Source organism: Curcuma longa, chromosome 1 (genome assembly GCF_044706935.1).
Source record: "Curcuma longa cultivar G26 ecotype Majalengka, Jawa Barat chromosome 1, ITB_CL_G26_1.1, whole genome shotgun sequence".
In the NCBI taxonomy this organism is placed as follows: Eukaryota; Viridiplantae; Streptophyta; class Magnoliopsida; order Zingiberales; family Zingiberaceae; genus Curcuma; species Curcuma longa.
Genome location: NC_133861.1, coordinates 26,687,949 through 26,709,755, shown reverse-complemented (window position 1 = coordinate 26,709,755; position 21,807 = coordinate 26,687,949). Strand labels below are relative to the sequence as shown.

The 21,807-nt window shown below is 32.2% G+C and overlaps 1 protein-coding gene across 1 annotated transcript in view; it reads left to right on the top strand.

The window, feature by feature from the left end:
* LOC141827074 (D-lactate dehydrogenase [cytochrome], mitochondrial-like) overlaps positions 1 to 19,333 on the top strand; it is an 81,371-nt gene extending 62,038 nt beyond the window's left edge. The window contains exons 13-17 of the mRNA XM_074714353.1: positions 8,637 to 8,745; positions 9,042 to 9,151; positions 16,347 to 16,419; positions 18,967 to 19,010; positions 19,147 to 19,333. Coding sequence (XP_074570454.1) covers positions 8,637 to 8,745; positions 9,042 to 9,151; positions 16,347 to 16,419; positions 18,967 to 19,010; positions 19,147 to 19,266 — 456 coding nt within the window. The 3' untranslated portion in view covers positions 19,267 to 19,333. The remainder of the gene's footprint in view (positions 1 to 8,636; positions 8,746 to 9,041; positions 9,152 to 16,346; positions 16,420 to 18,966; positions 19,011 to 19,146) is intronic.
* The last annotated feature ends 2,474 nt before the right edge of the window (positions 19,334 to 21,807 follow it).

The window sequence follows — 21,807 nt, the reverse complement described above, 5'->3', positions numbered from 1 at the left end:
ATCAAATATTAACTCAACAGAACAACACTATTATAACATTTTTAACATCACTTCACCATAAAATAACTCTATTACAAAACAATTTGTACGCCTTGAGACACAAATTCAAAAGACAAACTAAATAACTGAGTGGAGAAATAACATCGAAAATTTAACCAGGGACTTAAGCAAATTATCTACAAGAAACCTAAGTAATCCTAAAAAGCATCCTAAAACATATTCTTTTCTAACTTATACCCCACCTTCAAAATGAGTCTTACAAGAACCACCCAAATAGAAAGCTTTATAGGACCTCCTAGAATTTTAAGTGGACAATAAAATAATATAACTTCATAGCTAGATACCATCCTAGCTAGAAGAAATAGTACTTCCAGCCATCAGTTAGAAGAAATCATAGACGTAGAGAAAAATCTTGAATTATTCTCTAATGCACAATTGAATGCTCTTAATCCCAGAAGACTATATAGTCATAGGGCACTTTCTTTCACTACTTCTGATTTCAGACACAATCGAACAGAAGCATTGCACCTCCCTAATGGAGCTAAAGAAAGATTTAATCTTATGATAGACGAATCAGCTAGAGCCCTTGTAACTAGAGGACATAATTACATCTATATTATAGCTTAATTGCCCTAGGAATAAGAGGACTAACTAGAAAAAAGGTAGGTGGCAATGTATGAGTAATTATATATGACTTGATTTTTTGATAGAGAAAAGACTATCATTGGACTTATCAAAGTAGACATGAACAACTTAAGGATAACTTTTATTTATCCAAATTTTAATATGGCAATTACAGATTTTATAAAACATATTAAAATTATGATACAAGCCAAAGGCTATGGAGATTTCCAAAAAAATAACATTCAATTAGACATTATATTCTTCGGAAAATTAATGAATAGCATAAACAACAATTTCACAGTTAATATCCAAAGAATGATTGAAACATTAACAAAAGGTATCTATTTTTTAAAATGTAAAGAATTTGATTCTGAAACATTAGCAGGGTTAGAATGAAATGAGAATCTAGAACCTCAAAATCAGACTCTAAAACCCAATGATTTTATTATGTACAAAGATAGACATGGGAACTTAACAGTAAGGTTCAGTGGATATAACCCTTCTACATCTCAACAAACCGAAGAAGAAGAAGATAATGTGAATATGATGAACATTGAAGAAATAGATCAGTATAACACAAACGAAAACTTTTTGGACGATATAGAAGAATATATTTACATGCCATCAAAGGTTGATACCTATTTGACCTTCGAAGATATGACGGAATTAGAATAGTTTGAAAAGATAAATTTACGATTAAAAGCTTACTAGGAATTATATTTTGATGAAGGAAAAAAAATATAATTGCTAGAAAACAAGAAGTCAAGCTTATGAACCCAGCAGAATCACAGCTACCTCAAGACCACTATTTGAGGTACAGTATCTTGAAAATTCCATGAGAACAATAGATTATGGACAAGGACATCCATCTAGGACTTGTATAACTCCATATACAAATAATAATCCTCTATTTACAACCACAGGAAGAAGAAGACCACCAGAAATTACATTCTTTGGAAGAAATTCTGTACTTTTAAATATAATTGAATGTGACCCATAATTATATGATACTTAGAACAATGGATTGTCTTAGGAAAAATAGACTACCAAGCAAAGCATGAACTTGATATAGAAATTAGAGAAGCCGTGATGAGAGTAAGAGAAAATTACTTAGGAGATGTAGCTAGAGCTGTTTGAGGAAGCTTACAAGGGAAAATTTCCAGAAAAGATAACTAGAATAGCATCTTAAGGAAATAATATTACTTAACTTTTGTTATACCATTCACAGACTTCTTATAGCTAGAGATGCTAATACTGGTTTAGACATTAGGCAAAGGGAAGTCATGCGTGACTTAGAACAACTTCAACTTTTTAGTTGGAACTGGATTGCTGATCCTTTTTGCAATGACTTTTTAGTACTTACAACAGTCTCAGGTAATTATTGTAATCCTGAATTAGGAGAAAGATTATTTAACAAATTACTTAAAGATTAAGGAAAGAAATTCACAAAGCTTGGACAAATATGAAAGTTACACCACAATATGATAATATAGGAGTACAAGTCCAACACATCATAGCCATACTTAAAGAAAAATGCACTTACATTCAAATACAAAAACAACTTAAAAATCAACAATATGGTTTCTGTAATCAAATTTATACTCCACAACAATATGACTTAAATAAACACCAACCCCATCGAAGAAGACATAGGCCTGCAATACAAGCAAAACCAAAAATGAAATAAAAAAGAACATGTTATTTAAGGAAAAGCAAAATTCGAAAACCTGATTTAAATAAGGAAAAACTTGTCAGAAGATTTAAACCATAGAAAACTTATGCTAACATAATCACCTGTTTTGCTTGTAACCAATATAGACATTTATCCTCTACTGTCCAAGCAGAAAGAATGTGTATACACGAGAAGCCAAACTAGTCTCTAGCACTAACTTAGATTTAGTAGAAGTCCAATCAGATGTTTCTACTGCCTCCTCTATCTATTCTATTGTATCCGTCAATGACTTAGAAGAAGTTTTATCTTCCTTTGATTATACTTTAATTAACTCTTTTATTGATACCCCTTATGGGATAGCAGAAAAATATAGTGTTATTAACTTTCCTCTACAACAGCACTTAGAAGACTTAGTGGAGTCATTGAATGATCTAACTCCAAATTTTAATCTTATGTTCTCTTAATTCTCTCCTATAAATTTGCTAAATTTACAAACTAGTTTAAAAGATTGTCAGCATGACTGGAACCTTAAGATAGGAACAGATAATGTTTCTTCTTTAATATGGATTTTACCCAGCAATAGACAAAAGAGGCACTTGCAAATTCTGCAAAACACAAATATGCAACCTCTGTCTTAAACATACATTTGACATCACAATTCCAACTACTCACACCATCCGAAGAAGGACTAGAAACACTCTCTTGGAAACAAGTCTCTATCTTAGAAATTAGATTCAACCCATTAGAGGTTGAAGTAATCCGTCTTCAGAAAAATCCAATTTAGAGAATAAGGGATCCAAGTATTTGTAATACTGGTAGAATTGTTGGCATACGTATTAAATGTATAACAAACATCCATGGTCATGAATTTACATCACATGCCTTCCTTGATAGTGGAGTCACTAACTCCACCATAGATGAACCAACTAGTATTGGCATCTCTTGCTGTAAGAAGTATGTGAATAGTATAACAAAAATTAAGTATATTATTTATTTGAGATGCTAATCTTGTTATTTCTTTTGAAAATTTTACCTTATATGTTTTCCAAACAGCTCTAGCTACATCTCCTAAGTAGTTTTCTCCTACTCTCATCATGACTTCTCTAGTTTCTATATCAAGTTTATGCTTTGCCTGGTAGTCTTTTTTTACTGAGATAATCTATTGTTCTAAGTATCATATAATTGAGGGTCACATTCAGTTATGTTTAGAAGTACAAAATTTCTTCTAAAAAATGTAATTTCTGATGGTCTTCTTCCTATGATTTTAAGTAGAGGATTAATGTTTGTATATGGAGCTATGCTAGTCCTAGGTGAATGCCCTTATTTGTATTCTATTGTTTTCATGGAACTTTCAAGATATTGTACCTCAAATGGTGGTCTTGAAGTAATTGTGGATTTTACTGGGTTCATAAGATTGACTTCTTATTTTCTAACGATTATGTTTCTTTCTTCATCAAAATATAATTCCAGTCAGTTTTTAATCATAGATTTGTCTTTTCAAATTATTCTAATTCCGTCAGATCTTCGAAGGTCAAATAAGTAGCAGCCTCTACTACTTATTGTTCTCATGGAACTTTCAGGATATTATACCTTAAATAGTGGTCTTTAGATAGTTATGGATTCTGCTAGGTTCATAATATTGACTTCTTGTTTTCTAGCAATTATGTTTCTTTCTTCATCAAAATATAATTCTCAGTCCGCTTTTAATCGTATATTTGTCTGAATTGTTCTAATTCCGTCAGATCTTCGAAGGTCAAATAAGTAGCAACCTCTGCTAACATGTAAATATATTCTTCTATATTGTCGAAAAAGTTTTCGTTTGTGTTATACTGATCTATTTCTTCAATGTTTATCATATTCATATTATCTTCTTTTTCTTCGATTTGTTGGGAAGTAGAAGGGTTATTCCCACTGAACCTTACTGTTAAGTTCGCGTGTTTATCTTTGTACATAATAGACTTATTGGGTTTTAGAGTTTGATTCAGGGATTGAAATCTCGTGCCGTATCGGACGATACGCACGAGATTTTTCGTTCTGCCGCGGCATCGGCACAGGCATAGCGCCGGCACAGGAAATCCGGCCGGGTACGCCTCTGGAGGCGTCGCGAGGCCTCGGCGACGCCGCCAGAGGCCCCGCCTCGGAGGCGCCGCCCGGGGCCGGCGACGCCGTCGGGGCCTGGTGACGCTCCGCGCGGGCCGCGCACAGTGATCGCGCAGTCCGCGCGATTTTTTTTTTCATTTTAAAACTTTAGGTTTAATTACGATTTTAATAATTAACTCCTAGCTATAGTTCAAAATTATAATTTGGGATAGTTTAAATAGGCTTTATTAAAACCTATAAAATTATCAAAAAAATTTTATTTTTTATTTTTAAATATTTAGATTAAATTTTTTATTTTAATTAATATATTTTATATTTTAAAAATACCGAAACCATACCGGCACGGTACGATACGGTACCAAAACTGTATCGTTCCGGTCCGGGACCGAAACTCCGATACGGCTCGATATTTTAAACCTTGGTTTGATTTTGAGGTTCTAGATTCACATTCCATTCTAACCCTGCTAATATTTTAGAATTAAATTCTCTAGGTTTTAAGAAGTAAATACCTTTTGCGATTAATGTTTCGATCATTCCTTGGATATTAACTTTGAAATTGTTGTTTATATTATTCATTATTTTTCTCAAGAATATAATGTCTAATTGAATGTTATTTATTTGGAAATCTCCATAGCCTTTGACTTGTATCATAATTTTAATATGGTTTATAAAATTTGTAATTGTCATGTTAAAATTTGAGCAAATATAAGTTATCCCTAAGTTGTTCATGTCTACTTTGATAAGTCCAATGATAGCCTTTTCTCTATCAAAGAATCGGGAGTCATATAATACTATTAGTACCTTGTCACCTACTTTTTTCTAGTTAGTTCGCTTAATCTTAAGACAATTAAGCAAGATGGATCTAATTATGTCTTCTAGTTATAATGGTTCTAGCTGATTTGTCTGTCATAAGATTAAGTCTTTCTTTAGCTCCATTAGGGAAATGTAATGTTTCTGTTTGATGGTGTCTGAAAATAGTAGTGAAAGAAAGTGTCCCATGACTATATAGTCTTCTGGGATTAAGAGCATTCAATTGTACATTAGAGAATAATTCAAGATTTCTCTCTATGTATATGATTTCTTCTGATTGATGGCTGGCAGTACTGTTTTTTCTAGCTAGGATGGTATTTAGCTATGAAGTTGTATTATTCTGTTGTCCCCTTAAAGTTCTAGGGGCTCCTGTAAAACTTTTTGTTTCGTTGGTTTTTTAAGACTCATTTTAAAGGTGGGGTATAAATAAGAGAGGAATATGGTTTAGGATGTTTTTTAGGGTTGCTTTGGTTTATTGTAGATAATTTGCTTAAGTTCTTGGTCAAATTAGATACTGTCTCTCCACTTAGTTGTTTGGTTTGTCTTTTGAATTTGTATCTCAAGGCATAGCAAATTATTTTCTAATAGAGTTATTCTCTTTTCCGATTAAGTCTACCGTGTAATATCCGTCTTCTTTTGTCTTTGAGTATTGTTATATATAATTCAAGACTTACTCATAATGTGTATTTTCAAATTAGATTTTGTTTATTTATATTTGATTTCTTCTAGTATTGTATGCAAGATTTTTAAGTCATTTTTCAATTGAGTTTTATTTTCGTTTAGTAGTTCTTTGACTTGAATTAGTAAGTCTGTGGTTTGAAGTTCAAAATTTCTTGATTTATTTTCTTCAATAAGTTTGGCTAGTGTTAGTATGTCCTTTTTCTTAGGAATACGAATTAGATTAAGTTGACTAAATCTTCCATATAAAGAGTCTTGAAAATCTTTGAGAAAATCAATATTTGTTCTAAGATCCTTTAATTCTTGATTTTGTTGGAATACAGTTTGTGTAAGTTGTTTAAAAGTAAGATTGACTTGGTTTTATTAAATCTTTAAGCTTGTTCCTAGGCCTATTAGTAAGTTTGTAATTGTATTTAAATGTGAAGAGTCAGAATGCAGGGAGTAAGTGTTTTTATTCTGATATAACAATGATATTTATAAAAGTCTGTTGTGATGATGTTAGTTGGAAAAAGGGCTAAGTCTAAATTAGGAGTTGGGGTTGAAGTCGTCTATTTTCATGGTCTTAGGTCTTAGGGCTCTGATATCAATTTAGTGCTACACTTTTGTAAGAAGGTCTGAAATGTTTTGGAATTTATAACTAGGCTCTTTTGAATTTTTCCAATAATATAACACGAAAATACTCAAATTAAGGTTCAAATAACTCTAATTAAAGACAATTTGAGCAATTTTAAGCTATAGTTTGATTCTACTTGAATTAAGATTGAATAACTCGAACCAAACTCAAGCTCAAATTTAATTTCGAATCAAGCTTAAGCCAAAATTGTTTATATTTTTAAACTTTGAATCGAATTTGAATATCTTGCATATTTTTTGAACTTGAAATTGAATGACTCTATTTGGTTAGTTTTCACCCTTAGTTTAGTGTGCACCTAAAGGCATTTGAGGATTAAGTACACCAAATGATTTTAAAGTTTCCAATCTAGATCAAGGTTCAAAATTTCGAGTTGGGTCGAAGTTTTGATTTTTAATTGGAACAATATTACTTTGATATCGTGTCAATGTTTTGATCCATGGTGCTGGTAATAAATTGGAGTTGAAGAAGGAAGGAGGTAAAACATAGGAAGGAGACATTGTCTGTGAGGAGCATGATTTTAAATTTTGTACCATTAGGGAGAAACAGTGAAAACATATCATTCCGATAAATTACCGGAACGCGATACAAGTTACTATAGACAATATCTCTTTTCTTTGCGTTATCTCCTTCCTCTTTCCTTCTTTATCCTCCAATCTATCACCGACATCTTGCATTGGAGCATCCTCCAATCTTTCAAAGATTGAAACTATACCACAGCTTGAGATTTTGAATCTTGGTGCCGAGTGGTATCGAGTTTCGGTTATTTACCAGAACGATATGTTTCGACCGTTTTGCCCGACATGGTATAAAATTTCAAATCATGGTCTAGATTAAAATCAAATCTACTCCATCTTGTTATGACCTGCAAACAGTTTTCCACAGGAATAAACCATCAATCACCTTTAGAATTGGAATTACTGTCATGCTTATGCTTAAACTAACATGAATGTGGTTTTTGGCTTTTGACATTGTCAAGTCTAGGGAGAAATGAAATCCTCTACATGCAGTTTGCATGTTAAACACCAAGTGAGCTTCTCTTTTTATGGTCTATCTAGTAACACTTCAGAACTTAGTGAATCCTCTTTTTTCTTTTTTCATCGCCCCACTAGTGTCCAGCTTGAGCATGCTTCCATCATCATTACTCAAACATGTCCTGCTCATGCAGACTTTCCCATCTTTCATTCCCAATGTGCCAAATGAAGACAAGTATCTGTCATTGCTTGACTGTGCCAGATCAAGGCATTCCAAATTAACTCAAGTTGTTCATTATTTGTTCAGCCACATGGGACTCGAGTGATCAACCTAGGCATAGTCCATTGCCTTGATTGTGATTTGATGCATCCCAGTAAAGCATGCTCGTATTGTTTGTCATCTTTTTGTGAGGAAGAACAAAGCATTATCAACTAACCGGTCTGTGTTGATGTGTTTCTTTAGTATACCTTCAGTCCTGGTGTTAATTCAATGAGCATTCTTGCCTTTATTTCTAACGGATTGACAGGGAAAGAATCTCTCTTCGGATCTGAAGAAATAATCTTGGGCATGGTATTGGTCTCATGATTTTAAATTATGGCTCATCCCTCTATTGTTATTCTTTTGTTGTGTCCTCAGTTACCTATCATGGGCTGAGTGATGTGAAGCTTAATTTTCATTTGACTTGTACTTCTTGTGATTTAGTTAGTCTTTTTTGTTATGGAATGTCAAATCATATATCTTTTTTTTTTATTTTCCTTTTAGTTTATGCTTTTATAATAAGTCATTATCCAATCGAATCTGTAAAAATACATATGCTAGTTAGTAATCATTAGATTTATTTCATAAGTTTTAGCCTTTGCATTTTGATCCTTCAAAAAAGATGCACACAACCAGGAATTATTTTGTAGAGGTTAGGAACTAAGTAATGCTTTACTAAACATAAAAAAGAAATATCTGCTCATACTTAGCACGTATATTAATGCGGCATATACAAGGTTTTAAATGTTAGGCCTTGTAATATGAATATTTTCTATAAATTTCTGTGATGATGCTTCACCCTCTTCTTGCATGATGATGTCAATGGTGCATGAATTATATATTTTAGTGGACAAAAATGAAGACCAAATTATTGTCCTCTATAAGTAGGTCTCAAGGGTAGAGCTCTTGGATGAAGTTCAAGTGAAGGCAATTAACTTCGCAAATGAGAAAAATTTACCTGAACTTCCCACCTTGATGTTTGAATTTATAGGCACAGGTGAGCACAGTGTTTGTTGTTTTCTTTTATGTAGATCATCAATTTATTATGCTGACTATATATTTGTTTATATTGTCAGTACAGAAGTATGAACTATGTCAGTAAAAATCCGTGTTCATCTAATTTTTGTACATCTGTTGTCTTGTACTGTTTTTCTAACTTTTTCATTCACTAGAATCAGGTTCAACCTGAAAGGCTCTCTGTCAAATGTTCAAAATTTTCATCTCTATCAGTTTTGCAAGATTGTAGGTTCCTTCCTTGCTGATACATAATTTTTCACAATTTGCATATATCAGAGGCATATGCACGGGAGCAGACACTGAAAGTTCAGAAGATTGTCTCAGACCATAATGGCTCTGATTTTGTTTATGTTGAAGATGCCAATGCTAAAATAGAATTCTGGAGGGTTAGTTTCCAAGAAGTGTTGTTTTCTACTAAGTACTTCATCTAATGCTTGTTTTACCAATTTTGACATCTTAAAAATTTTAGCTTTCCTATGCATCAATACAAAATGATGATTTACCTAGAAAAGAGGGATGCATGTTTTGTTTTTGTCCAACTTGGAGGAACTTGCACAATCTCAAATTGTTTGACAAACCACTACATATTAGAATAAAGCAAACTCTGCTAGAGAGCATGGTTTAAAATTTCATACCGCACCGGGCTCAATAGATGAAATTTACCGTTTCGCCCAACGCCGACATTGCCGGCTTCGTGGACCACCACGGCCTCCCCGACCCCGCGGGAGGCCGTCGGAGCCTCCCATAAGGTCGCTAGTGTGAGTTTAAACTTAAACTTAAGGTTTAATAATTAAATTTATATTAATAATTTCAATCACTTCTAGGTATAATATGTTGGTGCAAGGAGCACCAGTCTATTTCCAGGGTTTTGATATTTAACAATATACCTAGGTCTGGTTAATTTGATCAAAGGTTGATCCAAACATGACCTAATGTTTGGATGTGAGTGAAGTCTAGTCCAGTCAAAGTTGACCAGAAGATTAGCAAGAAGTCCTAGTCAGTTGAACCGAGCAAGGAGAAATCTTAGTTGGAGGCTAGGCAAGAAAAAGTCCTAGTTGGAGGCTAGGCAGGAAGTCCTAACTCGAGGTTAGGCAAGGGAAAGTCTAAGCAGGTCAAGGATGACCGGATGTTTGGCAGGTGAGAAGTCTACAAAGTAATTAGTTCTAACTGAATGTTAGGTAAGGGAAAATCCAAGCAGGTCATGGATGACAGGATGTTTGGCAGGTAGAAAGTCTATCGATTGACTAGTCCTAACTGTAAGTTAAGCACAAGTATGCCTAGTTGGTTAAATCTACAATGTAAGACTTAGGTAAGCCTAGTAGGTTAGACAGATTACAATTAGGCACAGGTTGCTTGTTTATGTGTATGTCAATCTTATAGGAACCAGAAGTTGGAAGCAAGACTAAGGAAGCATAAGTGAAGTAAACAGAAGTAGTTGAACCAAGTCTGGAATCAACCCAAGTCAAACCTGGTTAAACTCACTTCGAGCGTCCGGATGTTACTCCAAGCGTCCGGATGGTCCTAGCGCTCGGATCAAGATGACTTGGCCTTGATAAAAATCGATGGAACCGAATCGGATCCGTCTGGGGCGCCTGGGAAGGGATTCGGGCGCCTGAAACCGTCTTTATATGGCCCTCAACGTGCAACATAAAGAACCCTAATTTTTCATAACTCAATCATCCTGTGGTGCTATTGAACACGAACGACATTCTACTCGTGTGACCGGGGAAGTTCTAGAAAGGATGTGCTGCGCTCAAGACTTCCAAAATGGCATACACGAGAGTATTTGTTTTATTTTAAGTATTATTAATTGTACTTTCATTACTATTATTATTTGACTGTAAGACGGATTTCTCCTCTTTCGAAAAACTTCCGGAAAGGAGACCATTAGTGGACGGGTGCCTCCCGTACATAGGCTTTGGACATACTAATCCTGGGGGGTTAGGAACCAAGTAAAATCTATGAGTCATTGTGTTGTTATTTAATATCCGCTGCTAGTTTTTGATAGAACGAACGAGCGCTATTCACCCCCCTCTAGCGCACGCACCGGTCCTATAATTAGTATCAGAGCAGGTCTGCTCTCAATAGAACTAACTGCCACAGGAGCAAGAAGGCAAAGATGGAGGGGGAGTAAGGTATAAATGTTAAATTTCGTTTTAAATTTAATATAATTTATTTTAAGTACAAAGAGAGGACACTACAAAAACAGTGTCTACTCGTAAGACTCGAACTACACCACCGGCGGCAAAGGAGCAACCGATGTCAAGAGCTCGGCAATACAAAGAGCACATCATATGCTTCAGTGCCTACTTGTAAGACTTAGACGGCATCACCAACGACAAAAAAGCAACCGATACCAGGAGTCCAATAATACAAAGAGTACATCATGTGCTCCAAGTGCTAAAAACGCGAATACTATAAAAATCGATGCTCGAAGAAGAAGACAGAGTCAAAATTAGAATTAGGAGTTGCGATTCCGGTAAATACGTTAATTTACGAATATACCTCTACGATTTTGCATGATAGAGTTACTTTTGTTGATAATTTAGATAATATTGAAAATACAAATAATTTAGAAAATATAAATTAAATTAATTTGAAAAATTCAAACATAGATAATTCTAATTTAATTAATTTGATTAATTCAAAATCAAATAAATTAGAAAATACAAAATTAATTAATTTGACTAATTCAAAATTATCTAATTTCACAAATTTAAATAATTTAGAAAATATAAATTTAATTAATTTAAAAAATTCAAACTTAGATAATTCTAATTTAATTAATTTGACTAATTCAAAATCAAATAAATTAGAAAATATAAAATTAATTAATTTGACTAATTCAAAATTACCTAATTTGATAAATTTAAATAATTTAGAAAATATAAATTTAATTAATTTGAAAAATTAAAACTTAGTTAATTCTAATTTAATTAATTTGACTAATTCTAAATCAAATAAATTAGAAAATACAAATATAATTAATTTGAAAAATTCAAATCTAAATCTTATCAATAATAAAAATTCACCAAATTTGAATAATAAATCTGAATTAAAGAAAAATTTAACTAATTCAAAATTAAAATTTTTAATAATTAAAAATTTAAATATAATTAATTCTATAAACGTAATTTAGACATAATTCAAATAAATAAAAAATTAGATCAATTCTTCAACCTATTTAATAAATTCGAAAATGAGTAATAATTCAATCAATAAGGATAAAAGTAATAATTATCAAGATAAATCTAATAATTTAAATGTAATTAATAATTCAAAATTAAATAAATAAGATAATCTTAATAATAAAATAAATTCAAAACCTAACAAGATAAATTTTAAATTTAATTATCTAACCACTAAAAATTCAAGATTAAATACTAAAAATTCTTATAATAAATTTTCAAACTTTAAAAATACTAATACAAATTTAAATATTAAAAATTCAAATTTAAACAATAAAATTAATTACAATCGTGTACCTTTTAATTATGAAACAATGAATAATTTAAAAAATTAAAAATTAAATCCTAAAAATTCAAAATTAAATCTTGAAATTTAAAAAACTAAATCTATCAATTTTAACAAGTCAAACTTAAATTTTAAAAATTCAAATTTAAATAATAATCAAGTTCCATTTAATTATAGAACATAACTTAATTCAAATCATAAATTGAGTCCACAACCTTTAAAAATTCAAACAAACATAATTAAAAATCCATAAACTAAATTATAATAAAATATTTATAATTATGAAACTAATTAAAATATTACCTAATGAAATAAAAACTTAATAAAATTCAAAATATGTCAAAGAGTGTTGACATATTCACGGGTCCACACGAACTATATGAAATCGAGAATTTGATACATTATTAGAAATAAAAAAAATTGTATGACTTGATTGACTTATGCATACTTGTCATGTACATGCATATGTTTTATTACTTATGTACATTAAATGTCATGTCATACATATTTAATTTGTGCTTAATTTAAATTTATAATGGTTAATTAAGAACACATGATTGCTTAACACTTGTCCAACTTAGTACTAAGGTGGGGCGAGATGATAATACGTTAGGGAAACTTGGTCTAGGTAATCAAGTGAGGTAAGGAATAACTTGCTTGGTCTGCTTAGCTAAGTGGAACTAACTGAAGCTACCTCGGTACATTCTAGACTAGTTAGACCAGGATTTCTCAAGAAGTTAAGGACATAATTTCTTAAAAAGACTTTGTCTAAGGAAGTAGTCGTTGTTCCGATAACCAAGAAAGCTCCTATTTTGCCATGACTTGGAAGTCGATATTTAAAATGTAGACTTAATTAACTGACGGTTAAACTTGAATCTAACACAAGGTCAAATATTCATTAGAACTTCACTTAAATTAATAAAAATAAAATTAACAAACCGTCTTAGAAAATCCATAAGGCTACCCTTGTATGTCTTGTACTGAGGCACTTAAAATGGGTGATATGTTAAGGACTAATAAATCATAAAGCTTTGAAAATATTTTTCAAAAACTATAAAACTATTTTTAAAAATTTAATAATTACTTGAAATTCATGATTATTATGTGTATTTATTATAAAGTTTTCAAAACTCTATATATTTGAAAATTGGTTGACCAACACAAAACCTTTAGGTCAACACTATGTCTACAACCTTAAGATACATAAGCAAAAATTTCTTGTAGTTAACAAGGATATCCTAAGAGACTGTCTAGTTAAGCGGGAGGTACTTCTTGAAAGATCTTACCTTCAAAAGACCTTTGAAAAATTTACTTGAAAAATCTTTTTGAAAACTCATGATTCGAAAAATAATTTGAAAATTGTTCGTTTGACTTGAAACAACCCCTAAGACACAAAGAGCCCTAAGAAAGTGTCAAATTTATAGAGAAGTCCAAATTGAAAGTTCAATTAAAAGTCATATTTTTGAAAAACCTTTGAAAAATTATAAGTTAATTGTTCTTTTGACTTAGATCAACTTCTGAGATACATAGCGAGTTTGTCTTGTGGTTAACAAAGAGTCTTAAGGGAGTATTAGATTAAGGGAGAAGTCTAAATTAAAAAAGCAAATCTATTTCAAATTTCTTTTTATAAATCCTTAAAAAAATCCTTTGAAATATCTATGAAAATCAATTTCAAAATCATATCAAAATTATTTTAAAATTATTCTTTTAATTTGGGTCAAACCCTAAGACACATAGGGAGGTTGTTTTGTTGTTAACAAAGAACCCTAAGGATGTGGCAGGTTCAGAGGAGATCCTGATTAACAGGATAATAAATAATTTTTTCAAAAATATCTATTTTGGAAATCCTTTGAAAAATATTTTTAAAACTTATTTTGAAAACCCTTTTTGAAAAACTATCTTAAAAACTTTTTGTTAAAAGTTATTTTTGAAATCTATTATAGTCTTTCAAAAAATGTCTCGACTAAGTTGTGACCATAGGAAATACCTTAATTGTTGGTGCAATATTACTTTTTGATATATGAAAAGAGGGAGAAGGGAATTTAAGTTAAATAATCTAGAATTCTCCCAGATTAATAAAACTCTAATCTTATTTAATTTAAGAAATTGTCAAACATCAAAAAGGGAGAGATTGTTGGTGTAGAAAGCACCAGTCTGCCTCCAGGGTTTCGATATTTGACAATATACCTAAGTCTGATCAATTTGACTAAAGGTTGATCCAAACCGGATCTAATGTTTGAATGTGAGTGAAGTCTAGTTAGGTCAAAGTTGATCAGAAGACTAGCAAGAAGTCCTATTCAATTGGACCGGGCAAGAAGTCCTAGTTATTTGGATCGGGTAAGGAGAAGTCCTAGTTGGAGGCTACGCAAGGAGAAGTCCTAGTTGGAGGCTAGGCAGGAGAAGTCCTAGTTGGAAGTTAGGCAGGAAAAGTCCTAATTAGAGGTTGGGCAGGAAGTTCTAGTGAGTGAAGTTGGCAAGGAAGTCTTAACTGAAGGTTAGGCAAGGGAAAGTCCAAGTAGGTCAAGGGTGACCGGATATTTGGTAGCTGGGAAGTCTACTAAGTGATTAGTCCTAATTAGAGGTTAGGCAAGGGAAAATTTAAGCAGGTCATGGATGATAGGATATTTGGCAAGTGGGAACAAGGTATAATCAATATGAGCAGAAACATAAACTACTGATATCTACACGAATATACACATATCTTAAAGACCTATCTATAAAGGATAAGTCAAGGTACCCGTCAAACTCGCGATTCCAGTGTCGACTCGGTTAGGGGTGCACAAACTCGTATCGTAAACTTGTACGAGTTTACAGAACCTCCAAAAAAGAGTTATAAAATGTCAAATAATATATATTTGATCATAACTTCATAAGAACAATCACTATTTCACATATCTAATAAAAAAGCATAAACATATTTATCAACAACATGTTTTCACAATATAAGAAAAAGACTAAACCTGAAAATTTAACATGAAAAAATATGAAATTTTCAAAATTTATGTTTCAACATCAAGTTACAAAATTACAACCCCTTCTTCCTCTTCACGGCGCCATCTCAACCCAATATAATCACAGCCACCGAACTGTGAAGAGGATTTAAAATTTCATATTCAAAAATAGTCACCTTGAATAGATACACCTAGATTCAAGCTTTGGTCCATCGTGGTCCAAATTTGACCAAAATCTGGAAACATCAAACAAAGAGGTTTACCACCATTTATCGAGTTCTAACTCAAGAACCCTAACTTAGAAGAAAGCCAACTCAACTTACCAATCGGCTTCATTCCATCGCCAGCCAACTCCAAGATCAAGCTCCTGATTCAAGATCTACAACCGGCTCTTCAAATCCGAAATCAAAACCCTAGATCTAAAGCCCACGAACTCCTCAAAAACAGAATAATCCCCTTACCTTCTCCTTTCTTTTCTTCGGTTCGTCGCCACCGCCGCCGATTCAAGCTCCCATCGGCGAGATCTAGCCCAATCGACTCCCCTCCGATCACCGGCGGTCCCTCCTTGGCTCCCAGCTCCGGCTAAGGGCGGTGAGCTCTCGTGCGTCGGTGAGATCACAGTGGCAGCGTCGCGCGCGATCGGGAGAAAGGAGAAGCAGCGATCTGGATCTCGGAGATGGCTACTGTAGCGTTCTTAAAGGGTGGTTTTAGTTAACGGGTCGGGTTAATGAAGATCCAATAACCCTTTAGTCATTTAGCTTTTTGAACCCTTTAATTTGTCGGTATTTTACAGTGGGTGATGTCTAGTTAGGTCAAAGTCGATCAGAAGACTAGCAAGAAGTCCTATTCAATTGGACCGGGTAAAAAGTCCTAGTTATTTGGACCGGGTAAGGAGAAGTCCTAGTTGGAGGCTACGCAAGGAGAAGTCCTAGTTGGAGGCTAGGCAGGAGAAGTCCTAGTTGGAAGTTAGGCAGGAAAAGTCCTAATTAGAGGTTGGGCAGGAAGTTCTAGTGAGTGAAGTTGGCAAGGAAGTCTTAACTGAAGGTTAGGCAAGGGAAAGTCCAAGTAGGTCAAGGGTGACCGGGTATTTGGTAGCTGGGAAGTCTACTAAGTGATTAGTCTTAATTAGAGGTTAGGCAAGGGAAAATTTAAGCAGGTCATGGATGATAGGATATTTGGCAAGTGGGAAGTCTACCGAGTGACTAGTCCTAACTGCAAGTTAGGTACAGGTAAGCCTAGTAGATTAGATATACATGATAAAACTTAAATAAGCCTAGTAGGTCAGACAGACTACAATTAAGCATAGGTTATTTGTTTATGTGTATACCAATGTTGCCAGAATCAAGAGCTGTAAGCAAGACTGAGGAAGCATAAGAGAAGCAAACAGAAGCAACACAGGTCAAACCTGGTCGAACTTAGTCCGGGTGCCCGGATGTTACTCTAGACGCTCGGATCAAGATGGCTTGGCCTCGATAAAGACCGACAGAATTGGATCGGTCCGGGGCGCCCGAAAAGGGATCCGAGTGCCCGAAAGCATCTTTATAAGGCCCTCAACGTGCAAGATAAAGAACCCTAATTTTCCACAGCTCAATCATCTTGTGGTGTTGCTGAACGCGAACGACATCCTGTTCGTGCGACCGGAGAAGCTTTAGGAAGGGTGCATTGCGCTCAGGACTTCCAGAACAACCTACACGAGAGTATTTGCTTTATTTTAAGTCTTATTAATTGTACTTTCATTATTATTATTTGACTGTAAGATGGGTTTCTCCGTCTCCGAAAAAGTTTCGAAAAGAAGACTACTAGTGGACGGGCGTCTCCCGTACATAGACCTTGGACATACTAATCCTCGGGAGTTAGGAACTAAGTAAAATCTGTGAGTCATTGTGTTGTTATTTAATATCCGCTGCTAGTTTTTGATAGAACGAACAAACGCTATTCACCCCTCCTCTAGCGTGCACATCGATCCTATATAATGGGAATAATCTAGGCCCTGGTGCTACAGTGCAACGACAGGGCACCGTTTCAGTTTTCTAAGCATCTAAGGATCGAGTCTCAATTTCGATGAATTAGCATATGAATTTTCCTTAATGGACGGTTGGTCTAAGAACACTAGGCTGATGGACCGCTCAATGCAAGTGCTTCCCGATTTACCTTGATGGTCGATAGGAAACTTCTGTGGAGCCGAACCAATCACTCCTAGGATTAGTCGGCGTAAGTTGGATAATTAGTGTGAACTAAAAAAATTAATAATAATAAAAAAAATAGGAATAATTTAAACAAACTTAATCAAACTATAATAAAATTATCCCATTAACTTAATATATATATTATTTATTTTAATTTTGAAAATATATAATAAATTTTTTATTTAGTTATCATATAAGAGTGCCTCGATCCCTTTTTTTCTTTTTTTAAAAATTATTATTTTTTATATTTTAAATTTTTTATTATTTAAGTGAAATTTTTTATTTTAAATTAATATATTTTATATTTAAAAAATATCAAAACCGTATCGTTTTAGTCATAAATTAAAACTCCGATACGGTTCAAGATTTTAAATCATACCACAGAGTATACGTGTCATAATATATATATATATGACTCCTTTAAGGTACTTTAATTATTGACATTAGATCTCATTTTGGCTGTATAAAGGTGACTGGATAAGTTAGATAAATCCCTATATGTTATTTAGATCATGATTTTTATTTGCATACGTGAATTTCACTCTTTTTAATGCTACCCTTAATCTCATCAGACTGGAGCTTGCTAGAGCCGCATATTTATACAAGTTTTTACCTGATTTGATATGGAAATGAGTCTTTGGAAATATACAATAGTGCAAGAATGCGAGAATCTCATAATTTGGTCATGAAATATCTGGTTATATCGGATAATATCATTAACAGGATGATATAACAACTCTTTAACATATATAGAACAGTTTCCCCTTTCCAAGTGACTTGTTATTTTGCTATTGAATGAGCTTCATTCTAATTTGTTATCACCAATGGTAAACTTGACATTTCTGCTTATCAATTTTTAAAGTTCTTCCTGTTGAATAGTATGAGTGGACTTGACATTAAATACTGTTTCATCCACTTCACTATTCCTCAATATAGACATACTCATCTTTTTCCCAGATGTATCGATCCAAGAGTGGTGTGGAAATCATGTGAATCCATAATCTTTCATCATCATGATCATCACTTTGTATTTGTCCTGACTATTTTAGGCTGCTACGGCCGTGTTTAAACAACATTAAAATTTAGCTATCCATTAATCAGTTACCCCTAACCATTATTAGTTTCCGCCACCAGCTCACGACTTAGCCAAATGATGCACGCATACATCCAGTATATTATGATACTTGTCTCCCTTTTTTGGGAAACTCTGTTAAATGAGTTTTGTTAGATTGCGTAATGAAGTATCGCCTTTTGTGAATCAGAACCTTAGAGATTTTCTCATCTCTATTTAGGATAATTCTTCCTTTGGTTTGACTTTACATGGCATACATCCAGTATATAATAAAACAGAAAGATGCAAAATGCAAGGATTTCTACATATATCCCCTATATGAGCTTCCATAGCAAGCTAGAAAGAACTGAAGCAACAATGTACAAGTGGGTTTTCCCTAGAATATTATGATACTCGTCTCCTTTCTTTTTGGGAAACTCTGTTAAATGAGTTTTATTAGCATGCATAACAAAGTATCGTATCGCCTTTTGTGAATTGAAACCTTAGAGATTTTACTCATCCCTATTTATGCATGGCAGGAACTTGTTCTGGAGAGCACGGTATCGGCACAGGGAAGATGAAGGTAGTTTGTCTCAAATCTATTTTACTGTCGAAGTATCATCCATTTGTCACATCATTCTCAAAAAACAATCGAAAAAAAATGCAAATGTTTGTGTTACACTTCACCTTTTGTTTCATTTGTTCTTCCATTGTTGCAGTATCTGGAAGAGGAGCTTGGAATTGGGGCATTAAGAACAATGAAACGGATAAAGTCTGTGTTGGACCCCAACAACATCATGAATCCAGGGAAGCTGATTCCTCCTCATGTCTGTATTTAAGAACTTTGTTGTTTGTTGAAGAGGGAAACTTCCATTTCACCTCCGGAAGTTTACTCTTTTTCGAAAAGACATCGGACGGTGTCGTCGACTCTTTGTAGTTTTTATTAATCCAAATGACATAATATAATTATAATTTAATTAATAACAACAATGTAGTGTTATTGTAATAATTTAATAGATTCATAAATAATATTTATCTATATTTTATATTGACTAGTAATTTAATATAATCCTCCTCCTTTATCTTAGTTTAGGATTAATCGTGACAGAAGTTTACTTATAGTGAACAAAATTAATTAATACAATAGCAATCACAGTTAAATTCATCCACTTCAACTCTTAAGTAGGGATACTCTCAAGTAGGGATGAATAAAAATCAGTTAAAATTTCGGTTTGGTTATTTTAAAATTTTAATTTTAAAATTTTTTATTTTATTTTGATTAAATTGAATAAATTAGATTATTCAAAATAAAAAAATAATTTTTAAATTTTTAAATAAATAAATTTATAAATTTTTAATTAATTGATAAATTTTTTATAATATTTTAAAAATTCAGTTATTTTGATTGATTTGATTAAAAATTAAATTAATTGATATTTTATTGGTTTGATTTATTTAATTTTTATTTGAAAATTTAATCGATTTGATTAGTTTAAAAAAATTTAATTCGGTTCGATGTTGATTAATTCGGTTCGATTCCATATTAGTCGATCAATTCTACTTTTGAGAGACAAAACACGATTGCCTTGTTTAAAATAACTAAACCATTTTGCTAATTCACAACATATTTTTTAAAAATATTAATTAATGTTTTTTTAAAAAAACACAGGAATAAGTATGTAATCATTCTAAATTTGATATTCCCTATTCATTTTGCAATCAAACCCTAAATTTAGGCTTTAGAACGAACGCATGATTGTAATTTTATATTTTCTTTAAAATAACTAAACTCATTAAGCACAATAATGACATCACAATATTTTTTATTTCCGTACCAGTTTTTAGCTTAGGTTATGAACATTAATTTTTTATTACAATTTTATCTTAAATTTGCTTTTAAATGATTTTACTAATTCTTATATTTTCTCTTTTATTCTTGACGAAGTGTTGATTTAATTCTATATAAGTAATTTATTTTATTTATCTATTTTGACATAAAAAGTCATATAATTTATTGAGAACGGGAAATTGAAGCTTTATATTGTAAGTATTATATTTATTATCGTATGCTATGAGGGTATGACTTAATTGGTTATTGTGGGATAAACTTATTGTAATGGGTAAGAGTCGAATTTCGACAAAGTCAAAGCAGGTAATATCTTCTTTGTAGTGACCCATTGAAACTTTTTGATTTATTTCTTTACATAGTCGTGAGATCGACTGTGTGAGACTATTAAAGTAACCGATTTTATTTTTTGCTATAGTATTTATTATCATATTAATTTAATATCAATGATAATATAACATCTTTTAAAATATGGAGTTGAAACTATTATGATTTATTATTTATAATTTGAATAATCAGAATAATAAATTATGTAATTTAATTCATCAGGATTTTTAAAAAGGAACAAATAAAATAGATATACAAATTATGAATATAACAACTAATATAAAAGGAAATTATTAAGCAATTAAAAGTAGGAATATGATCATACATGATTTTATTTTTAACAACTTCAAAATTACATATATTTTCATAAATTTAATCATATATTCTACCACGCCCTTTTGGATGACAAAATCTATATTCTACCTCTTTTCTGCAAAAGGTGGAATCTATATTCTACCTCGTTATGACCAAGTACTTTCATAATTAATCATGCATTCATCATTAAGTCTATGGTGTCCTATGAATTAATTTTTTTTTAGGAGGAGATAATCCTAAAACATTGGATGAGGAGTAATATGTCGCTTACACTTTCTGATTTCCCCTAATAATCGATAAGTTTTTGTAAAATCAGATCCATCACTTCTAAAATTAATCAGTTTGAAATAAGAATGAAGCCAAAGGAGAGAGCGATGGTCACTCTCTCTCCGTTCATTTATTTTAATACAAGAGGCGTAGGAATATAAAAATGAAGAGGTAAACCGTAAATGAGGAGTGATAACAAATCTATCCCTCTCAACGTAAATACGCATCTTTTATCGCCCCAATATAAAATTTCTTATTTATATTATCCTCATCAACATACACAACACTTCCGTGTTTCATTGCCAGCTATAAATCAGTGTAAACGTGAATTCAATTTTATAATGTTAAAACAAAGATTAGAATGTTAAAAACAAAGATTAAAAATAAAAGAAAGACAAAATGAAGTATTAAAATTCGTGTACTGTGTAAAAAAAAATTGTTAAAGACAAATATTAAAATTCGCGACAAATATTGAAATATTTTTATATATTTTTAATTATTTTAATTCTTTCATCAATTTAAAAAATAAAAGGTCCAAACTAAAAATGGAATAAAGAAATACAATAATATATCGAATTCGAAAGAGGGATTGGAATCAGTTATCCGCTTCCTTGTTGCGGCTGTG